This window comes from Varroa jacobsoni, unplaced genomic scaffold (assembly GCF_002532875.2).
Source record: "Varroa jacobsoni isolate VJ856 unplaced genomic scaffold, vjacob_1.0 scaffold_1192, whole genome shotgun sequence".
NCBI lineage: Eukaryota > Metazoa > Arthropoda > Arachnida > Mesostigmata > Varroidae > Varroa > Varroa jacobsoni.
In genome coordinates, this window is record NW_019214094.1 from 234,119 (window position 1) to 247,786 (window position 13,668).

The following is a 13,668-nucleotide window of genomic DNA, read 5'->3' on the forward strand; positions in this document are numbered from 1 at the left end:
TATTTCAACGTATATCTTGAATCATATTTTGTTTTTTTTCTTTCTTTTCAATGCAATCGCCTTGGATAGCTCGGCAAAATATAAAATAGGCGAAGACTGTTACCCCCGGAAAAGTTGTTAACGTAATACGTGCAGTTGTAAAACAGAATTCGTTTATAGGTCCTGGATTGTAAAACACAATACCTGGCTGGCGAGGAGATCACATTCGATTTTTTGTCCACGACTAGTTTTCACCCGTTGCAGTAATGCTGTCAGTATTGCAGCTTTGGCATATAGGCCAGTTGCGAGGTCCGTCATTGCTACACCCACCTTACACGGTTTGCCATCGGCAGGACCTGTTATATGCATCAGTCCTCCCATTGAGGCTGCAATCACATCATAACCAGCTCGATTCCTGTATTTGCAAAAGCCGCCATAGCCAGTCAGAGATAAATAGATTAATTTTGGATTGATCTCACTTAAGGCTTCGTAACCGATTCCATGTTGCTCGAGTTCGTCCGGCAGATAATTTTCGATGAGGACATCGGACGAGGCAGCCAGTTTTCTGATAACATCTTTACCCGTTTCGCTTTTGAAGTCCACGACGACGCTCTTTTTGTTTCGATTAGCACTAAGGAAATAACAGCTCACCCCGTGAGCAAATGGAGGGCCCCAGTTCCGTGTCTCGTCACCACCCCTCGGTCGTTCCACCTTGCAAACATATGGATGATGCACACACGTTTTAGTTATTACAACAATGTTTTCACTTAACATCGATATCTGTGGAGCTTGACGATAAGAGAAAGCGACAAAGTTGAAGAGATAGATATCTTTGTTGGCAGTCACTTACCCGCACCGATAAAAGGAGAGCGCAGCTTCTGAGACCGATAACAGAAATTGACGATATGCTATTTTTTTATTATTCTTATTTCAATGCATTTGATTCGCTTGAAATGCTTTTGTACTTTATATAAGCGACACCTACTTACCTTGATCACCTCCGCACCGAGATCGCCGAGTAGCATCGTGCAAAATGGTCCAGCCAAAATACGGCTCATATCCAATATTCGAACGCCATCCAGCGGACTTACCGGTGAACAGAGGCCTCGAACAATTTGTGGACCAGCTCGCACGCACCGTACGAAGCTACTACCTCTTGCAAACATTTGTATGTACTAGTGAGCTTGTTTAGTATAATAGAGAAATGAACAAAAGAAAGAAACCCTATAGTATTGCACAAGCTTTAGCTAACACGAAAACACTAGTTAGGATCACTGGTGGCACATTCTGCCGTAGCGATACAAGTCGCTCTATTATTAGTCCGCTAGTTCAATGCTCATTTCTAGATAGGAGACGTTATGTGTGTACTGCTGCGGCGAGTATTCTTTACTAGGATACAATAGCCGTCCAAGCGTCTAAGGCCAACAGATAGTAAAAAGATCTTTGCCGATTATGTCCTGACGACAACGCCCTCTATTCAAACAGATCTCTCTAGAAGAGCTGCAACAATACGGACGAACGAAAGTATTTACCGGCATCGACTCTTGCCTCTCGTCCTGTGATTTCTCCATAATAGACGTTGAGCGGCTGAATCGCGGGGCTCCGGGCGATGCCCCGCTAGCGCTTTGTGAGCTGGTACTACGTATCGCAGCTAACCGCAGTAACGCCACCGCCAACTGACTGCATAAATAGGGACTTCTGCTGGGCCGCAGCGATCGCTGCACCCTCCTCTTTCGTATCGCCAATGCGGCCGTCTTATGCAGATTGAGTTTTAAACCAATAAAGTAGGCTCCAAGGTTTTTAGTGGTTTTCAAACAATCGTTTTCGTTTATTTTACTATATATAGTATGTGCATATACAGTAACAAGGAAAGCTTGTCTATAGTCTGTGTGTACCTTTTTCGACCCTGTGGACGTGTAAAAGAAGCGCGTAAAAACACACGCTTGTTCCCGCCACATATGCAGTGATAACGTGTTGGTCTCGTGCTAGATATCAGCAGTTGGATGCTATGTTAGACTATTACCGCAGGTAAAATTTCAGAAGGATCCATTGTCAAGAGACTGAAATTATTTCCAATTATTCATCGTAAGAATACTGCGTGCGACTGTTTTGCTTGACCTAAGCTTAAATGTGAAAGAACGAGAAAATTGCCAATGAAATAATTGCCTGAGTCAAAATCAAATATATATATATATATATATATATATATATACACTGCAGGAAATATTATACTTCCGAAATTACTTTGTGACCTTGAAAACAAAAATTTTTAAAAAATTTTGCTCTAAAGTTAGTTCGTGAGGGATCAATCTTTCGTATTTCTAGCAGTTGACTTATGAATGTGTAATTACGAAATCTCAGTTTTGCTGCAGTGAAAAGCCTCTTCACTCACGCCAATGTGTTCCTGTCTTTTGGGTCCCGACATCTGGCCACCACCTCGCTGATTTTCAATATTTCAGCCTTAGTTCTTGAATCTTTTGCGCCATTGACGTATTGGATTGTTATTTAAGTCTTCACTAATTTTCGATACATTTCTTCAACACTGTAGCCTTCGAAAAACAAAAACAATTAGGCACTGAGCACTAATTTTCGAGACTGAAAGGTCCTGCCTTTGTATTTTGAAGTAGTTTAGTCTGAGTAGACTCACTAACAGCTGCTAGAAGAGTGGAGTACTTACCCGAAAACTTCGTTTGCCGGTTGCGCGTAGTTTGAAAATTCCTCCCGATTCGCTTGTAACGGCCATATATATATATATATATATATATATATATATTAGATCATCAGGGAAAAACGGCAACGGTGAGTATAATACAAGGGAATGTTGTCAATATACGGTTTTCTAAGTATGTTTGATTCTGTTGTTCGGGTCCAATATAGGTTATGCGTACGAGAAGTTTAAGAAACATGAAGGTGTATGGGCGGATATGGATGGGGGCGTGTGGGAAGGTGTGGGTGCCTTTGTGGGAACAGGCGAGCGTGAACTGAATTTGGCCAGATAGCATAGTCATTCATAGAACAGCTTGTTTATGTTTTTATTTCGACCTCAAACTATATCTAGTGGTAACGACGCTATGAACTTCGCTGTTCAAAGCCAGCCCATTGATTGACTTGTGGGACGGTCGGACCCACACAAGGACTCAACAACAACACTTGCAGTGCCGCTGGCAGCAGCGGAAGCAGCTTTGAAGCGTAAACGGGGCTGTCACTATGGCGTCGGCGAAGGTTACAGGTAACCATCAGTTCATTTTACGAACAAATCTCGAGTGACTTGAGCGTGCGGTGGCACGGCGCAAAGACTAACTGCTGTAATAAATGCAATGCGAGAAATTCGGTCATCGGACAGTCGATTGCTTCTCGTCAGTTGCCGATCGTCCGATCCGGCAAAACAATTTCGCATTTATCTAGTGTTAGTTGACCACATCCGTCATCATAAAAGATAACGGTGTCAAGGTCGGCTAATTTGCTTGCCAGCCCTAGTACCTTCAGCTATTCATGTCGAATCTAAACGAATATATAAGCAGTATAACTTGTAAAAGATGAGTGAAATACCCAAAATGTTGCATAGAAAAATTAAAGCACATACATATATTTGATATACCGCAGCAATATGCTTTGTTAACTGTCGAGGACGACAACTCTTCAGCCGCTGGTCCTACGCTTTTGTCCGCATAAATCTTTTTTTTATAGGGCGGTTGACAGACGACGCGTCCTTATTCTAGCATGTGCGGTTTGTTACATCCTGGTCATGCATGCACAGGCAAATTGCTTTACTAAGCATTTTTCCGAACTGCTGGCACCCACATCTAACAACCGAAGAAGAAGTCGTTTGCACACGACTCCAGACATTCCGATTAAGGGGTAGTGTGCCTTAAGCGAGAAGCCAGTTGGCCTATCTACTCTCGCTAGGCAGTCACGGGCAGCGAACGGAGCCTACTACCGACATTTTCCTTCATACTGAAATGGCCTGTTATAAAGTGAAGCGTACGCGGTAACCGACTAACATTGGCATATTTCGCAGTTGCGTATGTACTTCTGTGCTTAACCACGCTACCCCGTCTGAGAAAAAACGTCCGTTTGTTCGTAGTAGACTAGAGATTCTGTCGACTGTAAGGGGATTAACCATGGTTCTTGTGAAGCGAAGTGGCAGAGCGCACCGTCTTAAAAAGGGACGAGTTTTTTTTCCTATCCCGTCCGCAATACTTCGTTCAGTGGCGACTTCCGACTTTTGTTGGTCCGCTAGTGTTGATGCCGTGAACTTTGTTACATTCCGTCAATGTCGAGGGTATCGAGAAGTGCCTTTCGTACGGTCTGTTCCACGCTGCGCCTCCCAACTAGATGTTACCAGACGACAAATCACGGTACACAAGTTGCCCTAATGAAGTGTTAAAAGCGGTAGACCTACCTTTACGTCTGATAATGTTGTTGTTGAAAATCTTGAGGTAGAGTCACATTTCAGCAAGCTGCTCAGACGCCTCGCCCATTCCTCTGACACGATATACGGACGATTCAGGCAAACATACCTCCCTTAGATACTTGTGGCCTCAAAGCTGTACCATGGGCCGATCTCTGCAAGCAAATCATGCCCCAGAAACTCGCCGGCCAGCCGCATGAACCTCGAGACACATCTACTTCGCCTCTATGTTTCGAGTTCTAAGTCCAGTATCGCCGTTAGGTATTCCATTAGGCGACTGGCTGGCTTCCAGCACGAAACGCAGCCTCTCTATGCTCGGACATCGATACCGCCTAGCTTCATCGATTATTATTTTTGTCGATTCTGTCCAATTTCTCACGAGATCCCACCTTGCAATTCGTCGCAGCGGCGATATGGCGGGTTAAAGCGATTTCAGCTGTATTGTAGGCTGACACGAACGAGCGTTCCACTTGCCCCGTATCTTTATACAGCCGCCGGCGTACCGAAGTCTTTAAAATGCCAATACGGCTCTCACGATCGAATCACCCGAAATGCAGAAGGAATTTTCTCATTCTGCGTCTATTACACCAACCGCTGCGTCTGCAACTCCTAGCGAGCGTGTTTTTTGCTCAGCAGAAGCAGACGATAGAAGACGTCGAAAGAATAGGCCTCAACTAAGGTTTTACCGATAACGTTACCCTCTGCTCTCCGAGATGCTGAACGTGCACGTGTTGTTGTCGTTATACAATCTTATATAAGACGGACCGGCGGCAATGGTGAGTTGCTATACGATGAATAAATATCCGACGTTTTTTTGGGTACTGCGCAACACGGACATCAAACCAGACAAGACGGTGACAGATCAGCAAATCTAATTTAAAAATAGCTATTAAAATCAATTAGAATTAATTTGATATACTGAAACAGATGTCGTCGTCGAAGCTCGGCTGCTATAACGAAAGCTTTCAGACAGAAGAAGAGAGTAATAAAATGTAAGAAGAATATGAACGATGCATTAATTCGAGTTATTACAGCGTAAGTGTCTAAGATTAAGAATCCAGTTTGTAATTTAAATAAAGTATTATTCTATAAATATATGAATAAATATACAACGGAACGAATGGCCAAGAATCTAGCTTCAACTCGTCTGCTTCATTTTCAAGGCAGCGGCGGAATGGTTGGCGATAGAACTCGTTGGTGATCGTATCCCTGGCTGACTGGATGGCCTCGCTAGAACCGGTTTTCGGCCAAGCCGGGACAAAGTGTGGGTCCAGCAATTAACTGCCTAGGTGAGAATGGACTAGGCAACACTAAAAGCGCAGTAACCCACAAGATGTAGTTTCATTTGCGAATATGATTACACAGGCGCTACGACGCTTTCCTCCTAAAGTTGCCTGGGCAGTTCTTTTACCGCTAAAGGAGGAACAGGGAGACGTTCGAACAGTTCGAAACTTTTGAGTGACCTGGGCTTCAAACTCAAAAATTAGCGCGTCGTATTCGCGAACTCCACCGCAGCGACTAGGGTTACCCTTTATGCTATGAATTGTTAGTTCGAGTGATTCAAGACTATGCTCTACAGAAGGTTTCGGTAGCCTATCGAGCAAAGGGGGAACCTCTGCTGCTCATATTAACACGAAGCCCCCGAGAGTTGCGGTTTGTTAACCGCAACTCTCGGGGCAAGGCAAATCATAATAGTAAGCCCCGAGTATATTAGCAATGTGAAGTTCGATGGCAGTGGTGCGATCGTCATGTTCGTCGGTGCCCATACCAAACGTTCATCAGTTGGGGGCGCGTACAACTAGCCAGCCCCCAGTGGGTAGCGGGAAGGATGAACAGTCGATGGGTTAACCGTTAACGGAGGTACACTATGCCGGATCAGTTTGAGAAGATCACAACTATTTCTGCGGAAATCGGCTGAAACCTTGGTATTGTCAGCCTTCCATCGGCGCCACTTAGACGTAAACAAAATACTATGTTATGGTGCGAGCATGACCTAGAGCTAGACCCCCTAAAAAATAGAAAAACTCAGCAACGGTATAAACCGTATTACATCAAATATTTTATTTAAATATATCAATAAATATATGTCTACGGCTATATACGTGCAGATCAATGCTAGCTACAAGCAAGAAGATCAGCTGATTGGCCTTCACCAGTTTTGAAATTAAATTGGGATGCCAAATTTTAATTACTCAGTTTCCCGCCGTATTTTTCTATGATCGCAGCTAGCGAAGCAAACGACAGAGACGTTTCGACGACCATTTTTCCCTCTCCGAGTCATTCTCGGTATATACCAACCGTATCTTACCCCATACGCCTCACCGCATTCATTATTTAATTCAACCTTTTCGATTCGATACGATGACATTTAGAAACACGGCTTGTTTCGTAAGGACGCATCGCGTCCCTATAATGATGAAAGATTATATCGCAGGTGTTGTCGTGTTCATCCGCTTACTAGTGCAATAATTAATTGTCTCCTAGCGTTTCGTTTCAAGAAAGAGTAGCTTTTTTAGGTGAAATAGTGCGTGCATCTATCCCTTGCTGTTCCTAATGATTTCCGTTACCTTCCCAATCAAAAGCAATCGATGAGCTTGCTCATTGACCACCCATCAGATCAAAAATCGAACATGTTATTCCGTTGTGGGCGTTTATCTGAGATGTTGACAAATTTGTTTGAAGGTGCTTTGCTTTCAGCCAGTACCTTGTGATGGGACCCTTCGTTTTGATACTCTGAAGAACCCTTAGCGTATGAGGCTCAGGCACAGCTACATGATAGACAGTGGCGAATATAACGGGCCGATTGAAAAGTCTATGGCTTTATTCCGCCTATTTCGAATACCTACCGAATCACCCTTTCACTTTTAACGTTTCGCCCTCGCAGCAGATACGATGGGAATGATCGCAATGAGACCTTAATTTACTTTAACTATATACAGAGGCAATAAATCTTCAAGTGAAGAGAGATGTTACTTACATTTTTTATCTGTTTCCGCAACTGATTCAACTTTGATACTGGACCGGTGGTGGTAGTAGTAGTAGCAGCCAGCTACTGGCAATCACATGACTGAGACCCATACTGATCACGCCCAGCAGGTGAAACAGGTCATAGTCGTCGACAATTCTTCTTGGACTTATCTAGTGGTTTCTGCTATTGAATGGCTATATAGGGGAATGAATGGAAACGAAAGCACACTGCTCGATCAGCTGCCGTAGTACTAGAAACTAATGTACCGACAGGAAAATCCAGCGTAATGTACATGTATGAGTAACAATAATAGTTGAAATGCTAACGTGTGCAATTTCCAACAGTAACAATTTTGCAAATCTTCGTATCCGTGGTGCTGTGATACGTTACACGTGTGAGGGAACGAGTGCGATATGTCTATGACCATCATTGAGTATGTGCTGGCTACTGTATAGCGACTAGCATAGATTACTTCAAAAAATCGTAACCTTCGGTAAAAATCGGTCCAGCAAAACCATGGGACTTTTTCGGCCTTTTCTAAACTTACTATTCGTAATTTAACCTCTTTTTCTATGCATATAGCGAGTCCACTGGACACGAGGCCAGCGTATATAGTAATAATAGCATGTCCGAGAAGAGGACTCTCGGCCGGTGAATAGAAACCAATAGTTTGAACCCATTGAAATGAATACAGATACTCATGCCGATTACATCAAGATATCACTTAATTATTCTGCACGCACGTGCCGCAGATCTGATATCGTAAACGTGATGGTTCACAGTGGGCAAATAGTCTTATTCAAATATTTAGATGTTTTTCTACGCAAATAGAGCAACGGTCAGCTACCCCTGGTTTGGCAGATAGTGACACGTCAGAAATAAGTGCCCGACTGGTATGAACAAAACTGCCACACTATCGTATGTTTGCCAGCCATTCAACCAGGAACGTTACGTTAGTTACGTGGTATTTATTTGATATTAGAGTAGTATTGTTGCCGTTCATTGGTTATTTTGTACCATTTATCGTATGCTCCTACGCTCCCGTCGCTAAGCTTTGTTTTTAATAATCATTTGATTTGCCTACGGTAGCTAAAAACTAGAAATACACAATAAAATAAATGATTTTGCAGACAACTTGCAGCTATATGAACTCTAATTTTGTTACGCATATTTTTTTTTTTTGTTTTTAAATAAATCCCAATCGTTGAGCCCGAAGGAACTTATTATAAATTATACCGGCGTAGAAACGTACGTTTTGCACCGTTATATGACCTGAGGTAACAATGGCGGTACAATTTCTTCACTTTTTTTTTTTACCAAGCTTATTGTTGAAACGCTCAGCTTGTTTGCTATTCGTTAATCCTATTTCGTTGCAAAGTTTCTTACTATATGAACAGTATTTCGAATATCATCTGCAGTGAGTGGAAACTCATAAGGCTGCCATGTCGGTACCCACTCGTCTTCACGTACGACCGTATACTAATGCGTAAACGGTTGCAAAAGGATGTGGTAGCTTATCCACTTGTCGGGATTGTACGAAAGTTTTTGTATACCATCTGCCGCGAAAAGGTGCATATTATTTACTGAAGGTAACTTCAGTAACTATACCTGCATCGGACGACGACGAGGATAGTTTGAAGTAACAGCTGTAAAGACCCGGAACGGTCGAGTCGCCTTTTTTTTGCGCTATAATTTATATCGGGTGTTCTTTATTGCTGAAACTGTTGCCACTTTAATAATCTGTCACAAACGCTTCAAATTGGAGGCATTATCCAAACCATTCGAAGTTTCCGAACGCCGACAAAGATCTTAGTCGAACAGCATCTGCAGCAGTAGCGTCAACATCAGAAGTAGTAACTACTTACGATACCAGTGCCAACAGTTGGCAGATTTCAAAACCAACCGTAGACGCCACCGAAAAGAAAGGACGTCCTATTGAACAGCTGTGCTTCTATTGGCAATATATGACAGAGACACGTACATAAACATACTTAAATAAGCCTCGACACTGTCCAAAACAAGCTGAGCCGTGCATTACTGCTTGCCTAGAGATACACACAACAAATACGGAAAGAAGCCCCTCGCACACGTGCGTCGATGCACAGGCAGACGGATAAACGGGTAGGCAGCATCTAAACGAAAAGGGACAGGGGGCGACAAAGACGGCATATACAGCCACTCTAATGGAAGCGGCAGCGGGAACACGTACATCGTTCTTCGAGGCATCAAAGGTTATTAGTAGAATGTAAAACGTCTATGAGCGGTTTAAGCGAAGGAGAACTACATGAATTGATGGAAAAGGTCGTCGAACACCGACACACTTTAGATGGCCGTTCCGACATCGAGAACGTTCAATATCAGTAAGAGCAGCGACGAATGATTCGTTGACAGAATTTGTTCTGAGACCGAACGCCAAAAACAGAAGTTGTCCTTTGTCAAAGTAAGTAATTCACGACGGCGTGACGGCTACATAGACAACTAGACATTCCCATCCCAACAATATGAACAGAAGAAATCAGCTCACAAGTTAAAGTGCTAATAGTTGCGTCGGATTTTTAGTGAATCCGACATTTTAGTCAGAATGGAAAAACAGCAAAAAATTACTAGACAGAGACTGAACATATCTTGCGAGCCGATTTTAGATGATCTGTCGATAGAATTTCTGTTGTCGAGTGTACAGTCTTGCGACATGAAAATCACCACAGGATATCAAGCCTCGCTTACGCAGATTGAACTGCCAAGCAACGCTTTGACAACTTTTCATGATAGCATCGATCAGGTATGGCCAATAGTGGAGTTCAATGTTGGCATTCAATTTTCGTATAACTATAGGTTACAATAAAGGGCAAGTCGAAATCATCCTGTTTTTCGGATTTCGGAGCAAATCGACGTTTGACGCTTGATGAGGCTTGCACTCTCGTTACGTGCGCTTTTCAGGTATCTTAGGTGAATTTTACGGTCTGCCGTGCAGTACTTGGGCAAGTTGTAAAGCCAAGTTTTTTTGCAACGGCTGCTCCTTTCAGGGTCACCTGAGCTCCTGCTGGATACGTGTGTTTTACAGCTTTTTTTTTTTTTCTTTGGAAAAGTGAATCTTATAGATGAACGACAACGCCCCTCCAAACGAAAGCGGCAATAATTTCTTTACACGAGCTGTACACAAAACTGTAACTCTCTCCGCGTAAGTGTTCAGTAAGATGCGAGAATGGCTAAAAGATTACGACTGTCCATGCGTTTATATAGCTTACCTGATGAAGTAATATCTAGTCTTACATAGCTCATTTGGAAACGTTAAGGTGTGACTTCTAGACAGTCGCTTGTGGGCTGCATATAATGGAGTACTCAGTCTGTAGCTAACTAAAAAAGTTCTAGATCCACACCGAAACGTCTGTTGCATATGGCAGCAATACATTATTTTGCTGAAAGATAACCAAGACCAAGGCGTTAGGTAATCTGTGATAATCGTGAGAAGGACTTTTGGTCGAATCGTTGTAGCGCGTTTTTGCCATGAACCTAGCAGCTGGATGTCAATGTGGTTTGATTTTTTTGGCTTCTAGCAATAATTATCATTATATTCAACGTAGAATAAAGTATATATTTATGCTGAGCAATCAACTAAGGCGACAAACAGCAAGATTTTACATTACCCTCATTATCCCAATATAATATTGGAACCTCTTTGATCCTATTTCCTACTCCGGGTGTGCAATGGCAATAATTTCCTAATTGCGCGCTCTAGATTTTCTAGTTTCTAGATTCGTTGCGGACAGCGATGATAAATAGTTATGGTCTGTTATTACAACTTACAGTTTTTTTTCTCATAGTCGTAAAAATAAAAGAGCGCGGCGAGATGCACAAGAATTCACTTATTATAACGTTGGTCAAAGCCGATAACTTGTCTTTACCAGCCTTAAGTAAGGCACTAGTAAATGCACTCTGGTTTAGGTTAGAAGCCAACTAGAGGCTGATTTTGTTTCGTGTTGATAGCCAGCCGTTTATCCAATGGAACTACGCTTCATAATATATAACAACATAAACATAAAATCCAAAACACAGAGTACATGCACTCTGCTCTCACTGATCCAATATATCTTCAACTATTATCTAGTCAGAAATCTAAATATAGATTTTGTACTTCGACAAGACCAACTGAGATGCTCAGAGTTAGGTCTGACTGCTATAATCAAAGACACGTCATGCTTTAAGCGGATACGTTAGGACGTCACAGTGCTTTGAACCGTAACCATTTACATTACAGTGACTGTGATTATGACACTATTAAACAGGACAATTTATATAGACCCTCAAACGGTCAAGAGACTTAAGCTTTGTCATGTAAAAGAGTTTACACTTATATATAGTAGTGATCTAAATAGATCACTACTTAGAATCGATTACTAGAATTTAGGAATCATCTAAATATATTAAAAAAAAAAAACTTGATTTTGGAAAAGCGATTAATAATCACAACGAATATTGCCGTGATGTCAAAATTATTCAGACGGAGTGTTTATTTGGGGGCTAACGAGCTCAAGCACTCGTTGGATCACAGTACAAGAGAAGCCAGTTTGCTACTGGACCTGACCTTCCACTTAGTTTCACAGAATGCAAAAAAGGTATTAGGCTCGTACAGGCAGTGGAAAGGCCTTAACGTGCCTCGGCGAAACCCAAGGCGATGGTAGCCGCTACATTCGACGGTCTGCCTTTGGAGCTTTCGTTAAGATTCACGGGGTTATGGTCATACTGTGCCCTGGCTAACGACGTTGGACATCATCAAAATGTTTACCAAATCGTCGCACTTTGCGTTTACGTGTATAACTTTTCCCACTGAATGAACAACTGAAAGTTAAGACATACCGTACCTTTTAATGATAGTCTAGATGCACATATATCTAGCGACACCAACTTAATTTCGGAGTACTAGTGATAATGTCTTAATTAGTTCGCGTCCTTGATTTAATTCGTTTAGCGCTTTATTTTGAAAAATGCGGCGGATTAATTAGAGAAAAAGGTAAATGCGGGTTGCTTATTTAGACGATATATGGATAATCGTTTCTTCTACGAACGTAGTGTCGGCTAAGATTCGGGCTTTTGTCTCTTCCTAAGTAAACTGGAAATTTAATTTGCTTTAAATATATATATATTACACGAGATACATCGCTATATGTCGAAGACGAGATACTGTTGCGTCATAGATTACGTCTAACTGAAGTGTCTAATTAAACACAATCAATCAAGGATTTCCAAATCATGACGGCTTCGATATTTTCTATTGGCATCAAATATTGTACTTCTAATGTCAACAGTATTCAAATGGTATACCTGCCCTCTCAAACTTCCTTCGTGCTTCTGTATGTGCGTATCATTGCAGGACTACTGCTGTAATAATAACCGTATGGTCGCAGTGTTCCCGTAAACGGATATTACGAGTACACGTTAAGCAAAAGAACTCGATTGCGGAACATTTCAGTATCCCCTTCGTATAGAACGCTTACACATTCAAACATAACGTGTCCATAGAAGGATCTATAGGCGCAATAGTAACTATTATCTCATGCGCTCAACCTACAGGCAAGCATCAGGCAGGACGTCGCGGTATGGGGCTAAGTGCATCAATGTAAACTGTCGCCGGTTGCTAGGCTTGTTTTTAGGAAAAGCCATGTGTATGCCTTAGTAGAGAGACCACGTCTAGCCCAACATCAGGCAATACTGAATCTGTATGTTGATGGAGGTGAAATGTATATTACGATCCGAAGGAAATATGTGTATAAAGTGTATAAATGAGAAATATTGCAGACGGAATTTAAAATGAAATCCAAGCGGGTTAAAGATGTATGAATCCATACAAATCACATATCTGCCACACGCGTTCTTGGTCTCTTCGATATACACTTATATGCTTATATTTCACAGAGGTTCGAAAATAGTAATTGGTGACTCTATCTGTTACTCTGATCTCTGCGACGGAAAATAAAGTAGGGTTTTATTTCTCAGTTCAGATTTTTGTTACTGAAGTTCCTTATGCAGGACATTGTAGGGATCAGACAATTGGATGAAAACATCCGTCGTTTACCGATAGAATTTTGACGGCCAGCTGACTTTATAGATGTTGTTGCGTTGAGCCATGCCAATAAAACTAGATACAATTGCCTACAGCTTGTTCACGATGCCGCCCTTTCTGAAAACTGGAAAATACGCATCGATCAATACGCAGAAGCAGCTCTGGGGGAAAAAGCATTACTGTGGCAACCCTAGCCCCCCATAAGGTTTCTAAAAGCGGCTGGTTTGGTGGCTCAAATCATTTGATTCTTGA

General features: G+C 42.1%; 2 protein-coding genes across 5 annotated transcripts in view; one reads left to right on the forward strand and one right to left on the reverse strand.

Annotated features, from left to right (window-relative positions):
• LOC111267468 (succinyl-CoA:glutarate CoA-transferase) overlaps positions 1 to 1,344 on the reverse strand; it is a 5,257-nt gene extending 3,913 nt beyond the window's left edge. The window contains exons 1-2 of one of the 2 annotated variants that reach the window (XR_002684634.2): positions 969 to 1,340; positions 184 to 690 (exon numbers count right to left, since the gene is read on the reverse strand). Coding sequence is in view for 1 of the 2 variants with exons in the window: in XM_022845740.2 (XP_022701475.1) it covers positions 184 to 690; positions 969 to 1,145 (684 nt within the window). In the remaining variant the exon portion in view is untranslated. Of the gene's footprint in view, positions 1 to 183; positions 691 to 968 lie in introns of both variants that reach the window. The other variant, XM_022845740.2, reaches the window with a different exon arrangement.
• Positions 1 to 13,668, forward strand: part of LOC111267467 (immunomodulatory peroxidase) — a 92,211-nt gene that overhangs the window by 30,398 nt on the left and 48,145 nt on the right. Inside the window, exon 1 of one of the 3 annotated variants that reach the window (XM_022845736.2) lies at positions 1,903 to 2,007. The exons of the other annotated variants lie outside the window; for them this stretch is intronic. The gene's annotated coding sequence lies outside the window, so the exon portion shown is untranslated. Of the gene's footprint in view, positions 1 to 1,902; positions 2,008 to 13,668 lie in introns of those variants that run through there. 3 annotated transcript variants of the gene reach the window in all.